The sequence below is a fragment of the Canis lupus genome, chromosome 3 (genome assembly GCF_003254725.2).
Source record: "Canis lupus dingo isolate Sandy chromosome 3, ASM325472v2, whole genome shotgun sequence".
Taxonomy (NCBI): domain Eukaryota; kingdom Metazoa; phylum Chordata; class Mammalia; order Carnivora; family Canidae; genus Canis; species Canis lupus.
The window spans coordinates 32,214,691-32,234,706 of NC_064245.1; the positions used below are offsets into that span (position 1 = coordinate 32,214,691).

General features: G+C 42.3%; 1 protein-coding gene across 1 annotated transcript in view; it reads left to right on the plus strand.

Moving 5' to 3' along the window:
• The window catches only part of OCA2 (OCA2 melanosomal transmembrane protein), a 452,602-nt gene that overhangs the window by 94,180 nt on the left and 338,406 nt on the right, over positions 1 to 20,016 (plus strand). Inside the window, exons 5-9 of the mRNA XM_025437625.3 lie at positions 2,472 to 2,529; positions 4,575 to 4,647; positions 11,805 to 11,965; positions 13,649 to 13,731; positions 14,934 to 15,087. Of these exons, the coding sequence (XP_025293410.1) occupies positions 2,472 to 2,529; positions 4,575 to 4,647; positions 11,805 to 11,965; positions 13,649 to 13,731; positions 14,934 to 15,087 (529 nt within the window). The remainder of the gene's footprint in view (positions 1 to 2,471; positions 2,530 to 4,574; positions 4,648 to 11,804; positions 11,966 to 13,648; positions 13,732 to 14,933; positions 15,088 to 20,016) is intronic.

Sequence of the window (20,016 nt, forward strand, 5' to 3'; positions counted from 1 at the left end):
TCCCGAAGGCAGCGGGGACCAGCCCCCTCCGCCCCGAGCCGCCCCCGGAGCTTCCCGAGGCCCCGCCAGGCGCGCTGCAGCCCTTCGCCGAGCTCGGCCGCGGGGCGGGGGGGGGCGGGGCGCTCTCCCCGGGCGGCTGCCTCGTTAGTGGCTCCGGGAGCCTGGAGGCTCCACCGCCCTCCTGCGCTCTGCCCGAGCTCCCTGCTAAGCGCCTTTGCGTCCGGGAAGAATCCCAGGAGGATTTTAAAGTTCCTGCTTCGGGAATGACTGGGCTTTCCTGTCCCAGGAGGCTTTTGCCGCCTGGCCTTAGCCCGGCTCCTCGCAGGGGGTGGCCCTCCCCCAGTGATTCTTTTTTTTTTTTTTTCCCTGCCTTCCTATCTCGTTAGAAGCGCAAACCCTTCTCTCTGTAGCGCTCCAGCTGTTCTCTCTTCAAATCTCAGGTCGAATTCGTAGGTTTTCAGGATTTGAAAGTTTCTAGGTAAGTTGGTGGGGACAGGTGATTTGGGTACCCTACTCCTCTGTCATCTTGCTTCACCCCCTCTGGAGAAATATCTGTTCATGTCTTCTGCCCATTTTTAAATTGTGTGTGTGTGTGTGTTTGTTGTGTGTTGAGTTATAGAAGTTATAGAAGTTCTTCATATTTTGGTTATTAAAACCTTCAACAGATGTATCATTTGCAAATGTCCTTTCCATTTCAGTATGTTGCCTTTTGTTTTGTTGATGGTTTCCTGCACTATGCAGAAGCTTTTTTTTTTTTTTCAGAAGCTTTTTAGTTTGATGTAGTCCCAGTAGTTTATTTTTGCTTCTGTTTCACTTGCCTTAGGAGATATATCTAGAAAAATGTTAATATGGCCAATGTCAAAGAATTTACTGCCTATGTTCTCTTATAGGAGTTTTAGGGCTTCAGGTCTCACATGTAGATCTTTAACCCATTGTGAGCGTATTTTTGTGTATAGTGTCAGAAGAAATGGGTAGGAAATATCAGAAAGGGAGACAGAACATGAAATCTCCGAACTCTGGGAAACGAACTAGGAGGAGTGGAAGGGGAGGAGGGTGGGGGGTGGGGGTGAATGGGTGACGGGCAGTGAGGGGGGCACTTGACGGGATGAGCACTGGGTGTTATTGTGTATGTTGGCAAATTGAGCACCAATAAAAAATAAATTTATTATTTAAAAAATTCTTGAAAACAAACAAAAAAAAGAAAATAGTCCAGGTTCATTCTTTTGCATGTAGCTGTCCAGTTTTCCCAGCTTCAATAAGTGGAAGAGATTTTGCCCCATTGTATATTCTTGCCTCCTTTGTTGTAGATTAATTGACCACGTAAACATGGGTTTATTTCTGGAGTCTCTATCCTATTCCATTGATCTACATGTCTGGTTTTGTGCCAGTGTCTGTTTTTGTGCCAGTACCATACTGCCATACTGTTTTGATTACTATAGTTTTGTAGTATATTTTGAAATCTGGGATTGTGATACCTCCAGCTTTGACTCCCATTTAAGTAGGGGCTGTTGAATCATTATTTGAAAGTGTGAAATGATTATTCATCAAATTAATTAAATATAAAAGAATGCAAAATAAGACTTTACCATTTTGAAAAGATCAGAAAGGTATTGAAAAAGATATCCCAGTATAGACCTCTGTATTCTATAAACATATTCCAAGCATGGGCTATGGACCAAGTACCCTTCCACATACAGTGACAAAGCACACTTTAATGCCGGCTCTTGAGGGGTGGCCAGTGATAGAGCACACCCCAGGGCTGGACAGTGATAGTGTCATTGGAACATGGGATCCAGTGGGCCTGGGGAGGTGATATGAGCAGAGATGGGACTGGAAAGACTGCAGAAGGTGGGCTAGACCCAGATTCATGTAGGCCCTGAGAGCCACAGTTAAGAAAGGTGGGCCAGGACACCATCAGGAGACCTCAGAAGGGGCCAAGAGCATGGCCTGATTGTTACATTATCTCTGAAGAGATTCTTAAAAGACTCTGCTAGTACAGCAAGTCATAGCACTGCAATTTCTTTTTTGAACTGTTTGATTATATCTTAGTCAATGTTTCTATATTTGATGATAAAATCCATATTTCTATTTCCAGAAAACTTAGGCAAATATAATTGATAAATATTAATCTGAGAACCCAGATAAGGCTTGTTTCCAGGAAACTCCACTTTTAAAAAGCTAGTAAAGAGTCTCCAAATTTGAATTTTAGCATCTCCAGTGAGAAACATGTGCAAACACTCGAGGTTACTTTTTCTCTCCTTTGTAACCTTCACCAAGCTGCTTTTCATGAGGCCATACATTTAGAGGTCAGCAGTATCTTCCTTCATACCATATTATGGAAAGAATTCCTAACATGTGCTTTGAGATTGACATTACCTAAAGCTTCAGAGAGGTGTCTGAGGTTTGGCAGTCTGGGCACATGCAAATAAGACTGCTCTCGTGTGACTTGGGGCTTACCTTTTCTCTTACAGGTGCTGCATACGGTGGCTGAAAGTTGCAAGCCTGTTTGTCTTTGTGGTGGTGTGCTCTGTGAGTATCACAGAGCTCTGCTGATGGGTCAGCAGAGCTCCTGGGTGCCTTGGGCTGCATAGCAAGGCATCTAACATATAGGGCTCACGCCTTTCTTTGGAGGGGATGTGGGATTGTGGGCTGAGGTTGGTGACGGAGGCCTCTCCTTAGCAATGGTCCTCTGCTGTGATAAAACAGAAGCCCTGGGGACCTGACTTTGATATGTAGAAGGCAGTTAGCTTCATCCGTTGGGTCTAACTTTCCACCTGAAAGCAGCTTACCAATTCTGTTTTCAACCATGCAATAAATTGTCTTTATTTGTGTTGGGACATGTCCAATATCATGAGTGGCCCCAAGAATGTGTCTTACTGCCGGCATTTGTGTAGGGTGTATTCTAATGTGGCCCGAGCTAGAATCACATTGTGGGAGCTCAGAATATTATGCCAAATGAATGAGTGTGAGATTCTTTTTTTTTTTTTTAAGATTTTATTTACTTATTCATGATAGACGTAGAGAGAGAGAGAGAGAGAGAGAGAGAGAGAGAGGGAGGCAGAAACACAGGCAGAGGGAGAAGCAGGCTCCTTGCAGGGAGCCCGACGTGGGACTCGATCCCAGGACTCCAGGATCACGCTCTGGGCTATAAAGGCAGGCGCTGAACTGCTGAGCCACCCAGGGATCCCCCGAGTGTGAGATTCTTTGTGCTCAAGTGTGCATATCTCTGTGTGTACACATGTATGCACATGCCTGACTGTGTGTGTCTGTGTGTGCACATGTGGATGTGAAGTCCTCTGTGCCTGCTGTGTGTTTGTGTGTCTGCATGCCTGTGTGGGACATGTGGGGCATTTGTGGTCTGTGATCATTTAGAAGTTGCATCTGTGTTTGGGGTCTTATTTCTGGGTATGTACCAATTTTCAGCATTGGCATAAGACACTTTGCATCATTGTTGGGAGACTCCAGTGGGTGGCTGATGCATGCTGCTGTGATAACACATGAGATTGTGAACAAGGATGGAGTATGTGAATGGTGTTTTCATGACTGTGCTATGTGAACTTCAGGACGTGTTGGTTGTGCCTCTTCTATGCAGGCAGCCTATGGTTATGGCCATGCTGAACCCTGCATGACTGGAAACTACATATGATCACGTGTGGCTGTGAATAGTTGGTTTTCATTATCTGCATATGTGGGCATGAGTATCAGGACTCTTTGTATGTGTGCAGTTTTGTGCATGAGAAGAGTCTCCTCAGTGTAACATATAGAGAACAATATTGCATCTTGAGCAGTGAGGGTAGTTCATGAAGTCAATATTGGCTGAATTTAATTGAATATCTGCAACCCTTTAAAAACCCACAAAGGGGGGGAAGCAGTGACCCAGAGAAATTATGCTTGAAATAAGGAACAAACACATTGAACTTTGAAAACTTCATGTTTTTACTTTTTTAGCTGCCAGTTTGCCTCTCTACTTCCTATTCACACAATTGTGTGGTTCTAAAGCTTTGGCTGCTTAGCAGGGCCTGGTAGGTGGGTGCACTGGGATTTCCAAAAAGAAAGTCAGCATGGGCCAGGGCTTTCCTGAGTTCCTGAGGATTGACCTGAGCTCTGTGTCTAGTCTTCACCCTTCTTCTGGGATTTAAAGTTTTGGTGATTTGAGAAATTTGTTTTGAATGTCTATAACCAACCTATCTTAAAATCACTTCAGTGTCTTTCTGGTAAGGTATAACGTGCTCTGCAAATTCCATAAACACATACTTTAACCATCACATGGGTTGTTTCCCCTTTTCTCCAGTATGGAAAAGTCATGTTTACCTCTCTCTGATGATTTAATTTTGTGGCTAAGTGGTAAATAAGCAAATATCAAAAATTAAGATCCATTGTAGTGGAGAATAGTATACTGAATCATAATTTTATCTCTTAATATCTAAGAAAAGATATTTAGAGTGAGCTGGTGAATGTTGGATACATCAGTCAATGCCATTATCATAACCATATTTTCAACTTTTGTCAAAATTATTTAAATCCTATTGTTATCCTGCCACAAATCTATCATTAAATGTTTCTGATTGTTACAGATTTTATTCAGCCTGTATCCAGATCAAGGAAAGTTCTGGCAATTGTTGGCTGTGTCACCACTGCAAAGCTACTGTATCCAGTCTATACTGAGATGGATAGTTTACAAAGAGACACCACAGAACTATTTTAGCTGTTGCTAAAGGTCACAGCATAGGTGATCACCACTCCACCTGTGCATATTTTGTTCCTTCAGGGCATTTGATGAAAGATGGGCCAGTGCAGAAGGAGAGGGGAGCACCAGTAAGACTATAATGGGTGGTTGGTGGTGATGACAGCCAAGTGGCACATTCTAGTTAGGGCCTGACTCGCCTGGGCTCTTGCATACTCTGGTTTATACTCTGTCCCCACTTCCTTTTGCATTTCAGTTTAGGTGGTTTCTACTGACCTGTTTTTAAGTTCATTGCTTCTTTCTCTTGGCTGTGTCATCTGGGCATGATGATTATTGGTTTCTTCATACTGTGTTTTCTCTTGCCTTTTTGTAGGCCTCATAGTTTGTCACTAGAACCTGGATGTGTTGTAGGATAGTAGATATTGAGTGTATTAGTCAACTTGAACTGCCATGAGGAAATGCCACAGTCTTGGGGTAGCAGACACTTACACTCACAGTGCTGGAGGCTGGACATCCAGAGTCAAGGTGCTGGCCAACTTGATTCCTGGTGGAGGTCTCTTTCTGGCTTGCAGATGACTGCCTTTCTTGCCATTGCCATGCCGGGTGTGTATGTGGGGAAAGAGTACATTCTCTGGTGGCTGTTCTTATAAGGTCACAATCCTCTCAGATCAGAGTCCCACCCTGACTTCATTTAACCTCAGTTACTTCCTTAGAGGCACCATCTCCAGATACAGCCACAATGGTGGGCAGGGCTTCAACATATGATCTTGTGGTGGAGATAAGCATTCAATCCATAGCACTGTGGGCTTTAGTTGAGAGTCTGTGTAAATCTAGTCAGAGGTCAGCTATGTTGCAGTATGTGGTTGCCATGGTAGCCTGTAGCATCCCAGACACTTGGAATTGCTTGGCTTCTTTCCTGCTGTCTGCCAGGCCGTGCACTCTTCCTACTTCCCACAAGGGGAAGCTGCTGTGCCCTTAGAGTACCAGATTTGATGCACTTCCCCAGGAAATTAAGGCTGTTTCATGAGTCTCCTAATTTCTCCATCTTCTTTGTGGGTACGTGCTAGGGTTGTGGAGCAAAAGCTCATATAAGAAAATGTAAACACCCCAATCATGTGGCTGCTCGAGCCTTGCTACTGTCACAGTAACCCATACTTGACCTTGAACAGGTAAAAAATTTTCTGATTTTTTTAAAGATTTTATTAATTTATTCATTAGAGAGAGAGAGAGAGAGAGAGAGAGAGAGAGATACACAGGTAGAGGGAGAAAGAGGTTCCTTGCAGGAAGCCCAACACAGGACTTGATTCCAGGACTCTGGGATCATGCCCTGAACAAAAGACAGATGCTCAACTGCTGAGCCACCCAGGTGTCCCCAAAACTTTCTGATTTAATTTTGCCTGCTTCTGTGTATGGTAGGAACACCTGTCTTAGAGAAGCAAACACTTGGCCCTATTTCTCCCCAGTCACCTGTCTCACTCTAGATTTCAAGTTAAATGTTTCTGATGCAACCTCATTCTTGACAGGATAAGTCATTAACTTAACATCTGTCTAGCCTAGAGTAGGAGTGGTGTGATCCCCTAGAAAACGGATCCTGCCTTCCTTTCATGTGACCTCACTGCAAATGATCAAAAGCTGCTGACTAGGCTGACCCCAGGACTTGGAGGGATCTTATCCAGAAACAGTCTTCATTGAGAACCAGACAGGGAGGTCAAAATATTTGCGGGTTGCTGAGTGATTACTGTACTGTGGCAACTCCTGTATAAACCTTATCAGTCAGCAGAAATCCTAAGTAAACATAACAAGTAAGAATAATAATGGGGTAAAATCAGATGATAACAAATAAGAGTCTTATTTATCCCACTTAGAACTGTGCTATGTCACTTTTACTACACAACACTGTACATGGTCTTCCTTCTAGAGCAGCCCAACTCTTTCCTGGGACTTGAATGAGCCCAAGCCCATCCTAATGGCTGTCAGGCAAATGGTTTTACTTAGCAGCAAGAGTAACTGGGGAGTTCTTGCTCTTGTTTCCTGAGCAATGTGCATATTTGGATGAAGAGAGAGAGAGAAGTACAAGAGACGGAGAGAGCTGTGTGAAATGATAGGAATGCTACAGAGTGGTTCTTGTATGTCTGTGGATCTGTTAAAGAAAAAAAGTGTTCAATGACTCTTGTTAAAGATGGCAAGTCACATTTTATTTAGGACCTTAGTGATACTTGTAGAGACTACTGCAGTGAGGTCTTGCAATGGGGAAAGATTGAGCTTGAAAAGTGGTACTTTAAAGCCAAGGAGCAGGGTAGGAGGCAGAGGACGAAAAACTATGAAGAGGAAATGTCATGGGTCATAAGAAATTCTGGCCAAACTGACCTCACAGGATTCTTGTGGAAGGCAGGCCAGAGTGAACAGCATCCCGAGGGAATGGAGGAGCATGAGGAACCTGATCAAATATTGAATGTGATTAGATATGAAAAATGGAGATTCTGACTAAATCAACCTAGCAGGATTCCTATAAAACTGACCGTGTAGAGAGGAGTACCGAAGCCCCAAAAGTCAGAGCTTAGTCTTAGAGAAGAAAGTTCAAAGGAGCGTGACTAAAGTTTGGCCAAAGAGAGACTCTGTCAATGATTAATCTTTATAAAGGCTGATTTAAGCTTCCCACGGGGGTCTTTAGAAGATGTACATTGTTCTCAATAGATTTTCCAAACAGACTACATTTCTGAAAGCTCACAGACCCTCTCCCAGGACCCTAGGCTGAGAACTTGCTGTGAGTGTTTGTGAAAGGAGAGATCAGAGGTCAGAGGTCCCCGTCAGATGCCCACAGAGAGCCAACTGCTGCTGGTATCTGCAAAAGGTGGGGGCAGAGTCAGGGGAGGCTAGTCTGTGTACCAGAGTTTGGACCTTTGAAGGCGATTCTCAGCAAAGGGGTGTTATTGTGCAGGTCTGAGGCAGAAAGTGATTCAGGCCTGGTTTTGAAAAGCAAGTAGTGGTCTTCTCTTTGTTGACCTCATGAATGAAGAGCCCCACTGTTTTTCCTTCTTAACTTCTGGCCAGACCCCAGGGGTGTGTTTTGGTGGCAAGTGCTTTTGGAGAAATCCTTTCTATCCTTTAGCTGGAGAATAACAAAGCTGTCATTTCCCCCATGATGTTTTATTTGTAACAGACAGTAGGGCTTTGTCACCTCAGTAATTTCAGGGCTTATTTTAGCAACTTCGTGAAACAGGAAGTGGCTGTGATTGCAGGCACCTGATGTTCTTTTTCCCTGAATTGTTCTCTGTGCTTATTATGGGGGACACCTGTCCAAGGCTCCTAGGTCATTAGACAGATGAATAATGGTCAGCAAGCCAGATTATATATAAGCAAGTTAATTAGGCTTGCTCACTGGCCTTCCTCCCTTCCCGCCCTCCCCCCTTCTTCTTCCCTTCCTTCCCTTCTTTTCCCTTTGTTTCTTGACATTTGGTCCATTTTCCATCACACCCTTCATAGTAGCCCTGGGCTTTCAAAGTACACAAAGAAAACACTATACATGTTATAGGATTTTGTCTCCTGTTCTTCTCTTACATCCTAAGCTCCTTATACTACCTCATAATTATGTTGTCCAATAATAGTCACTAGTCACATGTGGCTCTTTAAATTTAAATTCATGTTAATGAAGTGAGTAACATTAAAGTTTCACTTCCTCATTCACACCAACCACATTTCAAGTGCTTAATAGCCCTATGTGATTAGTGGCTACCATATCAGACAACATGATATAAAACATTTCTATCATCACAGAGAATTCCATCTGCCAGCATCACTCTAGAAATTAAGGGCAATCATTCATCCATTTGGTCCCAAATGCTGGAGAAAATACATTAGCACTAGGAGGGTTATTTTTTGATGAATTTATCAATCTTAAAAGTTTTATACTTTATCAAATGACATTGTCTCCATTTTTATCAAGAAGGTGAGTCTAAAGAAACTCCACTTTCTTACCTCCATTCAACTAACAAAAGTTGTGTCAAAGAAAAATTGTATCACATAAACAGGTAAAGAAAGCTTTATTCAAGACTATTGCAATATGGGAAAGATTTAACTCCAAATACAACAGGGTAAACTGGGAATCTACAGAAGGGTAAGGGTGAGGGTGAGGATGGAAAGTTACCAAGGGAACATGGTTGGGCATCAAGAGTGAAGGGATTCTGAAAAAAAAAAAAAAATGAGTGAAGGTATTCTTTGTAAACTGGGCTCCTCAGGCCAAGGTTAAGGCTTAATCAAGAAGAGGACTCAGATGACTCAAGTTTGGTTAAGGAGGGGGTCCTGACCAGTGTTGACCGAACTTGGCATTTGATTGGCTCTGTAGCAAACTGAAGGGTAAGTCCTAGAGAACTCTACAGTTTAGATAGAAATGAAGGCCCATTTTCAGGCTCTTGTGAATTTGTTCCATGTCCAGTGTCCAGTAGCAGCACATTGCCTGCTGTGTTGGTCATGTGTTTTTCTCCCCACCACACACAGGCTGCCAAGACAGCTGCCCGCACTGGGACAACCAGAGCAGAGTCAATGGTTATACTCATTAGAAGTACAACAGGAAGATGATTAACCAGGAACTCAGACGAGGGATGTTTAGGGGGCTCACAGAGTGAGAAGAAGGTTTATGGAAGGCATCTCAATTAGCTCTTGAAATATGGCTTTGATTTGGGTAGTGGTAAAGGCAGGAACTAGAGAAAGGAGGCAATTTCTCTCTGGCTTCTCCATGCCCCTGGATCTGGCAGAGACTCTGGTCTAGGTTTAGAGGATTAAGCTTCAAGGATGATGCTGCAAACAAATATTATTGATGGAACAAGTATTCGTTGGGGCATCTAATAGGGACAGAACTACATTAGTTTCTAGAGAAGTAGAGAAATGAATAAGATGCAGTTACTCTTCTTGGGAGTGAGACCAGTTGGGGAGAAAAATTTAAAACAACTGCAGTATGGCGTAAGCCCAATCTACAGAGGAACACTGGAGGAAGCCAGAGGATCTACTGGAGTTGTGGATGACAAGGAAAGATATAAGGAGAGGAAAGCTTGAGTGAGAACTCAAAAGATGGTAGAAGTTCTTCAGGTTTGGGGAAGGCATTTGAGGCAAAGGCAGAGGACTATGTGTTATGAGCCTGGCAGACAGTTCAACATGGCTGGAAAGCAAGGATTGAAGCTGCCTGCAGGGGTGAGGCTCAGTTAGAGGCTCCGGTTTTCAGGGATCTGGAAGTCACAGTTGACACCATAGCATCCCAGTAGGCTTTGAATCCTAAGTGCATGGTAGGCATCTAGAAAGAGAAAGGAAGGGTAGAAGTACCTGTTGTCCTGTGTCTATATGATTTTGTGTGCATTCCATTTAGTTGGTTAATCATAGGGTGCTTTGTTACATGACTGTCTCCACAACAGAGTATGAGATACCCCCTGACCCTCAGGACAAAGGTCTTATTTTATTCATTCATTTCTTGGAACCCAGTAGACGCTCCAACAACATTCGTTAAATCTAAGGGTGAAGCCACTGCTTTTCCAATGTTGGCCTCAAGGTGGTGCTGTTCTGTCTTTTGGGTTTCTACAAGGTCTCTAGAATCCTTTCTGAATTGAAATTCTCTCTACCCTGTAGTTTGTATTCGCCCAGGGGAAAGACCAGGACAGGAGTAATTTTGGCAGAAACAGCAGTGTCTCTTTGCGCCTTTTCTTAATACATCCTGCCTAATGTGTGACTTCCGTTTTCCATTTGTCCTTGATGGAACCCAAGTAGCAGCATAGGTGTGTGGAGAGGCTTTCCAACCAAGTGTTGGGGATGGTTGCTCATTCTGGGCTCTCATGATGGACAACAGGGCTGATAAAGCACTTTCTTTACCAGGATGTTTTATTTGTACAATTTAAACCAGTACATTGTGCTGGAGGAAATAGATAATGAAAAAAAGCATTAACCATTCATTGGCCCTTGACAGTCAAAAGCTAATCTTGTGTACATTTTGGCAACAGTGAAGTTCTGCCTTTTCCCTTAGTGTGTTTTATAAACCACCTGTTTCTTCTAGGGTTTTTTTTTTTAAGATTTTATTTGTTTATTCATGAGATACACAGGCAGAGACACAGGCAGAGAGAGAAGCAGACTCCATGCAGGAAGCCTGACGTGGGACTCCATCTGAGGACTCCCGGATCACGCCCTGGGCCAAAGGCAGGTGCTAAACTGCAGAGCCACCCACGTGTCCCTCTTCTAGGGTTTTAAGGCAGATTAAGGGAATTGGCTACAGAATCCTCCTACGATCAGTGAGCTCCTGCTAAGTCTTTTGAGATCTCATATAAAGCATAAATTATTTTGAGATTCATTTTTCCACCTACAACAATTTTCTCTTCTGGATCAAAATGACTAGGCTAGTCACTGTTAGAATCCCTGTCATAACCCCAGAACCTTGCAGCAGAGAAAGGAGCTGGCCCAGAGCAGCAAGAAAAGGGCTGAATAACATAGGCTCCTATGTTTGTGTAACACCCAAATGCAGGATGTAGGAGCTAAGGGGAGGCCTACCGTGGGGGGTAAGTATCAAGAGAATTATATTCTGTAGGAGAAAAGCCTCTTTACCTGATAATTTTTCCCTGATCAAGAGCCCTTAAGACATTTTGAAGAAATTACTCTCTTCACTGCAGTGTGTGTCACTTATTTAGCTGACTTCAGAATTCTTACTTTCAACTCTCTTTGTGATTTCTCATTCTAAAAATAGAGACCTGGAACCTAAGGATTTGGGCATGGATGTGGATCAGTGTGTCTCTTCATTTATGCAACCATCTTGTCTTCTAGCTCACTGTGGGTCTAGGAGCTTAGGCAGTTTGATGCTGCCTGCAAAAAGTGGAAGCAGAGATAATGGCAGGATGGGGAGACACCACTTTGAGGTTTAAACAGATAATTTGAAACACACAGGATCAGATGTTGCAAAACCAACTGCATGTCAGGAGTGAGGTGCTAAAGAGATACGGAGTGGCCAAGGGCTGCAGTACAGTAGGAGGAAACAGCTTGGATATGTATTTCTGTGTGCATTTTCTGAGGAGGGTACTCACTGGGTGGATGGTGGGGGGACTTCAGGCCTCAGGACTTCCTTGCTTTGTGGTTCACCTTGACTTTGCCTCAGCTTCAAACCTCACCAGCCACATGGACTCCACACTGCTCCAGGTGGACCTGGCAGGGGCGCTGGTGGCTGGTGGCCCAAGTTACACCAGCAGAGAAGAACATGTCGTGGTGGAAGTGACCCAGGCTGATGTTCCAGGCTCCAGGCGGCGGCGGCCACAGCAGGTTATACTTATAAGTTATTTGAAAGCAATCGTAAAAACTCATTTAATCTCTTTATAAATCGAGTTTCCTTTTGAGTAGATTTGATGGGAAGCCATAAGGGAATGGCACTATTATTAGGCAAGCCCTATCTTTTGCTTTGTCTTTGAAATTTTCTTTTCTCCTTTTGTCTAAGACAACTCTTACCATTGTAGTAAAATCAAGCTTGTAAGTTTTTAAATTCAGATTATTTTACTGGACAATTCAGGGAAATATTAGATATTTGAAAGTGGTTTCTGTTGTTAAAGCACAATTAAACCTGGGCTTTCCTATGGTACAGAAGATATTTCAACAGCACAGTTCCTTTGGGCTTGGGGACACTTGGCTCAGACTTGCATAGTTTCCCAAAGCTTCTGCTTCTAAAGTGGTAGACTCTTGTGCTTAGCATCTTCTAGACAAAAACCTTTTTCTCCCATCCTTCCAAGGCAAGGAGAGGCAGCAGTGGTGTTGTCACCATGGCCCAGAGTCCAGACAAGGTCTGACAGTCCTCTGTGCATCCTGACCTGTCCCCCAAGTCCTGGGCTTGATGACTCCCCAGGATTATCATAGTGACTTGTGTATGAAGTTCAAGGGTTTTCCCTCTTATAATCAATAAAAGGAACCCTTACTGGTGCACAATGCTGTGTCATCCAAAATGGTGCACCTCTCACATTTTCCTGCCTTGCAGAGCAGGGTCCACAGAGCAAAGGCCTCAATATGAATGAGGCTGCGGTTTCATGGGTGATAGTCTGTGCCGCACCAGTGTTCTAACCAGTTGCCTTGGCTGTGGTCTTAGGATGTAAACTTGGCCTCCTTGTGTGCAGTGCACAGTTGGCTGGCAAGGATTTCTTGGTAAAGGAGAGGTGGGCACACATCTGTCTGCTCTGTCTGTGGGTCTGGTGTGGAGGAAGATGTGACCTTTTGCAGCCTGCAGACATAGGTGCTGCCCAAGAGGTGGTATTGAGCTATTCTGCTCTAATGCACACATTCATGCCTTGATCAATTTCAGAGTTCCTATTTTCATTTGCTTTATGATTAGTGGGCAGCAAAGCTCCAGTCCTCCATTAAAGTTTCCTTGGTCCCTTGGCTACTTAAGCCAGGCCTTCGCTTTCTGCTCACATCTGGCCCCCCTCCACTGATTTCTCCATTATCCTGCTTAGAACAAGAATATGTGGGGTAGATTTGCCTGCAGCAAAGGAAGCTTCATCCTTGGGTCCTACCTCCCATGGGGTCCTGTGACATGGGTATGGGTATGGAGAGCTTTCTTCTTCCAGCTTGCAAGCAGGAAGCAGTTCTAAGCAAGCACTTCTTGTGAGTTGCCTCAGAAGGCTCAGAAGATCCCAAGTCTCTCATAAAGTGCAGTGATTTTTTTCTCCTAATAAATCATATTTACTTCTATACCTTTGTGCCTTTTACACTAATTCTGTTTTTGTACTCTGTATTCTTTTTTTTTTTCCTTGAAGCCATCTACATTGTGGAAATTGCCAGTCCCACACAGCTTGTATATGCTCTAGTGTCAGGGATGTGGGAGCTGTATAAAAAGTCCTTGCTGTTCCTCTTTTTCTTCTTTTCTTCTTCTAAACTAACACCTGCACTGAATAGTGCTGAATCCTGGGTGATGGTTCAGGTTCAAAGCCTTACTTTGATATTACATTTCAATTTTTACAGGTCACTCAGAATTGGACAGTATTTTTAAATCCAAGAAGAAGTGAGCACTTGGTGGTGAGCAGGACCTTTGAGATGCTGAGCAGGTGGGTCTGAAGTGATCAAAGATCTTGTGGGAGGTCTTTTGGAACATTCTCACTTACAAAGTTTGGCTCATGGGACTCCAACTTCTGGCACAAATAGGCAGATCAGCTTTGCGGTCTGGATGGGATGCTCCAACTGTACAGTCTATGAACATGAAGAATGTAGTAGGGCATCATTAACCACAAGTGTCAGAAAATGAGGATTGATTACAGGGTCCATTCTGAAGCAAATGGTATTTTATAGTTGATGTTTTAATTTCATTAATATTATGAAGCTCTAAAATGGGGAATTCTAGGAAATTTTAGGATTCTTTCTCTTTTTCTTCAATGCCACTCCATATTGAGTTTTCTAAGCCTGCTATAACAAATACCACTGACTGCATGACTTAAACAGTAAAAGTTTATTTCCTCAAGGGTTCTGGAAGGTTTGTCTCTTCAGAGTACTCTCTCCTTGGCTTCTTGTCCCTATGTTTTCACGTGGACTTTTGTGTGTGTGTGTGTGTGTGTGTGTGTGTGTCCCAATCCCTTCTTATAAGGACACCAGTCACACTAGTGACCTCATTTTAGCTTAATCATCTCTGTAAAGACTCTGTCTCCAAATATAGTCACATTATGAAGTATTGAGGGTTAGGGTGTCAACATCTATATTTTGTAGGGACACAGTTCAGCTCGGAATAGTTACTGACTAAATTTTTAGAAAAGTGCTTTAGTTTCACCATGCCACATACTGTTGATTACTTGGATGTTTCTTGTTCCAGGTACTTTTCCCAAATATCTATGACAACCTGTCTACATGTTCTCAGGTTGAATATGGCCTTTTTTGAATCTCCATCATGTGAGAATGGTTGTATTTGCTATTTTTAGCAGGCAAAGCAGTCAGTGTGTGATGAGGAGAGAGAAAATTAAATGGCTAGAACCAGTATGAAAGTCCTTGCTCCCTGTTAATTGTTGGAGTGGCACCTGCCAGATGAGGGCTGAGGGGCCCACATCAGATGGACCTGGCCACAGGGAGGCTGTGTCTGCATCTCAACTGCTCATATGCACTTAGAACTCCTCGTCTGCTAGACTTTGGGTTAGATCACTTTGGAGTCAGTTTGAACTCTGGATGACTTGTGTTGGAAAGGACACCAAGGAAGCAAGCATTAATTGTTGACATAGAGATTGGTTTCCCTTACCAGTGGTGATATCTTTGCTTCATTCTGCAGAGATACTGTTTCTATCAGCATTCGAGCCTCCCTCCAGCAGACACAGACAGTTCCTCTTTTGATGGCTCATCATTACCTCCGTGCAAACATAGAAACACAAGTGACTATTGCTGTGGTCATCCTTGCTGGGGTCTACATGCTGATTATATTTGAGGTAACTTTCATGCCAGCTCTCTAAGACTTATCTGGGCTCACAGGTAAGTATCTTTCAACATGTGGGTGCTCCAGATGGGCTCAGTTCTGCTTTTAATCAAACTGTAATGGCATCTTTCCTAAAAAGGAAGATTTCCATCATTCTAGGTAGAATATTGATCTTACTGGAATATTTGCTGAATCTTGGCAACTGACACATGCAAGATGAGTTTTAGTGGGCCCCTGCAAAAGTTTACCTGAGAAAACTGTATATGTACATGATTTTCTCACCCTCACTCTGCCGTTCACTTGAAGTGTGATGCTGAGGGGGTAAGTGTTGAACCTCTCTGAGATGCACATTAAAATGCCCCCTATTTGCTTCATAGGATTGTGTGTATTATAGGGAATGAAGAGACCTTGGGCTATATGGGGGGAGGAATTATTATTTGTGATGTGTATCAACTCAGCTAATGAACCTTTTCACAAGTGATTTCATATCTTCTAAATTTCATGTTTCTGGGAAACTAAGTGCGGCTCTACCTTTAATAGCATGCAACAAAGTACAGACACTGCCTGGGTGGGCTGGTCCATTGTTAATTTAATCATTAAGCCAGGTGTACAGCAACACGTTCATAGGAATCTTGGCTCCAGTAAGTTGAGCTTGGAAGGTCCGTAGAGGATGTGATTCTGAAGATGTACTTCTTCATGAGTGTAGGATAAGTATGGGAAATGCCTTGGAGTTGTCAAGGAAATGGCCTGCAGAAGTGGCCAGGAAATTCCAGAAGATTTTCTTTCCATGGTTGTCTAGTCTACCTGATGAGAAATGTTTGCCCCAGTAAGTTGAGCCTAAAATTCCAAGATCCAATCATTGATTTAGTTGTTAGATCTCTTATGTCTTTTTAATTTCAGCTTAACTCTATTCTCTACATTATTTTCCTTTTTACCTCTCAATCAATATTGTGTTTCTGGATTTCTTTGAACACCTATACACTGTGATCTTCTAGAAAGACTCACAGATTCAGAGGCAGCTATGCCCTGTCTGGGCTGTGGTTTATTACCATGACCAGCAGTGGGAAAAGCCTTATCAGAGAATCTGGGAGAGCCCAGGAGCAGGGTTCCTTTCGCTTAAGAGGCCACATAGAACATGCATCACATGCCCTCCTTAATGCCCATCACCCAGTTACCCCATGCCCCACCAATCTCCCCTCTAGCAACCCTCAGTTTGTTCCCTATAGTTAAGAGTCTTTTGTGGTTTATCTCCCTCTCTGATTTAATGTAATTTTATTTTTCCACTCCTTCCACTATGTTCATCTGTTTTGTTTCTTAAATTCCACATCTGATACTTGTCTTTCTCTGACTGACTTGTTTTGCTTAGCATAATTCCTTCTAGTTCCATCCACATCATTGCAAAAGGCAAGATTTCATTCTTTTTGATGGCTGGGTAATATTCCACTGTATGTATGTGTGTGTATGTATGTACACACATACATACATACACACACATGACTTCTTCTTTCTCCATTTATCTGTCGATGGAAATCTGGACTCTTTCTGTATTTTGGCCATTGTGAACATTGCTGCTGCAAACACTGTGGTGCAGGTGCCCCTTTGAATCATTATGTTTGTATCCTTTGGATAAACTTGTAGTACTGCAATTGCTGGGTCATAGGGTAGCTCTATTTTTAACTTTTTGAGGAAGCTCCACACTGTTTTCCAGAGTGGCTGCACCGGTTTGCATTCCCACCAATAGTGTAAAGGAGTTCCCCTTTCTCTGCATCCTTGCCAACATCTGTTGTTTTTGGAGTTGTTAATTTTAGCCATTCTGACTTATGTGAGGTGGTATCTCATGGTGGTTTTGATTTGGATTACCCTGATGCTGAGTGACATTGAGCATTTTTTCATGTGTCTGTTGGCCATTTTTTAAAAAAGATTTTATTTATTTGAGAGAGCAAGAGAGCAAGAATTCTTTGAGAAAGAGTGAGCAGAAACAGGGAGGCACAGGAAGAAGTAGACTCCCTATTGAACAGGAAGCCCAACACAGGGCTCAATCCCAGGACACTGGGATCATGATGTGAGCCAAAGGCAGATGCTTAATTGACTGATCCACTCAGGCATCCCTCTGTTGGTCATTTATATGTCTTCTTGGAGAAATGTCTGTTCGTGTCTTCTGCCTATTTCTTGATGGATTATTTGTTTGTTGTTGTTTTTTTTTTTTTTTTTGGTGTTGAGTTTGAAAAGTTCTTTATAGATTTTGAATACTAGCCCTTCATCTAATTAGTCATTTGCAAATATCTTCTCCCATTCCATAGATTGCCTTTTCAGATTTCCCAACTGTTTCCTTTGCTGTGCAGAGCTTTTTATCTTGATGAAAGGAGGGCAGGCTCAGTGTAAGCAGCTCTGGATTCCACTATGTGATGCTGTTTTGCTCTCTGAAGGCTTTCAGCACCATGGGCCAGGATGACTATGGCAGCACCCCACTTTCTAGCTGCAGAGGTGAAAGTTCATGCCCCTTACTCTTCAGTGAGCCTCGACAGAAAAGTAGTCAGTTACTCTTATCTCTGTGGTTTCCACCTGAACTCTGTATGCACCCAGTCTGTGATTAAGTGTTTTTATCTCAGGCATGGGACTGAATTTCAAAACTCCTCATAGATCCTGAGCTGTTCCTCCTGGAGGAGGAAGGTGGGGGGTCTTGCCAGTCTTCTGACTTTTACTGGACCTCTGCCAGGAACACAGTCACACGATCTCACAGCAGTTTGCAGTTTATGGCAACACAGAGCAGAAAGCCGGCACCTAGACTCACCATACTCAGCTGGCTTCTCCCTTTTTTATGCCGGAACTTTGCTGCAGTCAGGTGCCCCTGTTCTTTTTGTGATCCCAGGGATCCTGAGACCATGCTTTCCCACCTGAGATTCCACCCCACTTCGCCAGCTGAGCACTTCTAAGCCAGGGATGTCCCCCACTATAACAGACTTCTAAAACTTCTGATTTTGTGCTCTGCTGCTTAAAATACTTTGCGGGAGACTCCTTAAGCAGCCTCCCTTCCCTTCACTGTGTCTTCAGATATATCACCCCAGATTCAAATCTTTGTTCCTCCTACCTTCCAAAAAGTGGTTGCTTTTCTATTTGTAGAATTGCAACATTTTTCTCAGATCTCTGATTTCATAGATATTCAGAATGATTTGATAACTAGCTGGATTCCAGGGACCAGATGAACTTAGGGTGCCCTACTCCTCTGTCATCTTAATTCTTCCCTCCACCCTCAGACTATTTATAAGTCAGTCAGGTGAACTGGTGCCTCTTAGGATAGGCACCTCTGCTCCTCTACTGCTCTGTATTATAATGTACTGGCTACATTATCTGTTAAAAACCTTCTTTGTTATTTTGAAATAATTTCTGATTCACAGGGGGTTGTAAAGAAATGTACAAGGAAGTCTTGTCATACTTCCCCAGTCTCCCTAAATATAAACATGTTATACAACTACAATTTAATAATATCAAGACCAAGTAGTTAACATTGGTACGATCCTTTGAGCATATTCAGATTTCAAGGATTATACATACACTCCTGTGTATGTGTTTGTGTGTGTTTGCATGTATGGTTATGTGCAACTTTGTATGTATAGTCTTGTGTAACCACCACTGCAATAAAGATACGTGAACTACCATCACACACACTCCCTGTGATAGCTCTGTATAGTCACTCATCCCCTTCCCCATCATCCCTAAGGCCTGGCAACTATAATTTGTTCTCCTTCTTTATAATTAGGCTATTTCATCAATGCTTTGTAATGGAATAATGTAGTATATGTCCTTTTGAGATTGGCTTTTTTTCCACTCAGCATGATTTCCTTGAAGGTCATCCACAGAGTTGCATACATCACTAGTTTGTTCCTTTTTATTGCTCAATAATATTCTGTGGTATGGATGGAATGGTGTGTTTAAGCATTCATCCCTTGAAAGGTTAAAATAATTTTTTTCCGTGTTGGGCTATCAAAAATAAGGCTGCTATGAACATTTAAAAATATTTTTAAAAACATTTTAATGACATTTTAATGTCCAATTTTAAATGTTCTTTATATCTTTCTTCTAGAAAGAAGGACTTTGTTGGTTATGTAGTTTGCAAACACTTTCTATTAGTTCAGTTTATAAATATTTTCTTTCATAGGTAATGCTTTTGGTGTCAAGTTTAAGAACTCTGCCTAAATCTAGATCCCAAAGATCTTTTCCTATGTTTTTTCCTAAATTTATGTTGTCTTACTTTTTACATTTGAGTCTGTGATCCATTTTGAGTCAGCCATTGCTTAAGGTGTGAAGTTTAGGGGAGATTAATTTTTTGATCTGTGGTACATTTTTAAATTTATGAGCCTCCAGCACTATTTTTTGAATTGCTTTTGCTCCTTTGTTAAAAATTAATTGGACATATTTGTGAGTATATATTTTTAAATTCTCTATTCTGTTTCATTGATTTATGTGTGTATTCTCCCACCAGCACCACGATATCCTGATTACAATAGATATATCATGAGTCCTGACACTGAGATGAATGATCCTCCCACTTTTATTTTTCAAAATTTTATTGGCTATTCTATGGCCTTCGTCTTTCCGTATATATTTTAGAGAGGTCTTCCAGTCCATCAACATTGTATGTTTCTTCATTTATTTAGATCTTTGATTTCTTTTATAATTTTTCATCATACTGATTGTGTACATATTTTGTTAGGTTTGCACTCAAGTATTTCCTCTATTTTGGGGGGAAATAGTAAATGCTCTTGTGTCTTTTATTTTAGTTTATATTTTTTTCATTGTCATTAGATTTAAATGCGATTGCTTTTAATATGTTGATCTAGTATCCTGTTATTTTATTGTTAATAAAAATACTAATAATATTTTTACTTATTAGTTCTTAAATATTTTTTGTAGATTGTATGGGATTTTCTATGTATATAATCAT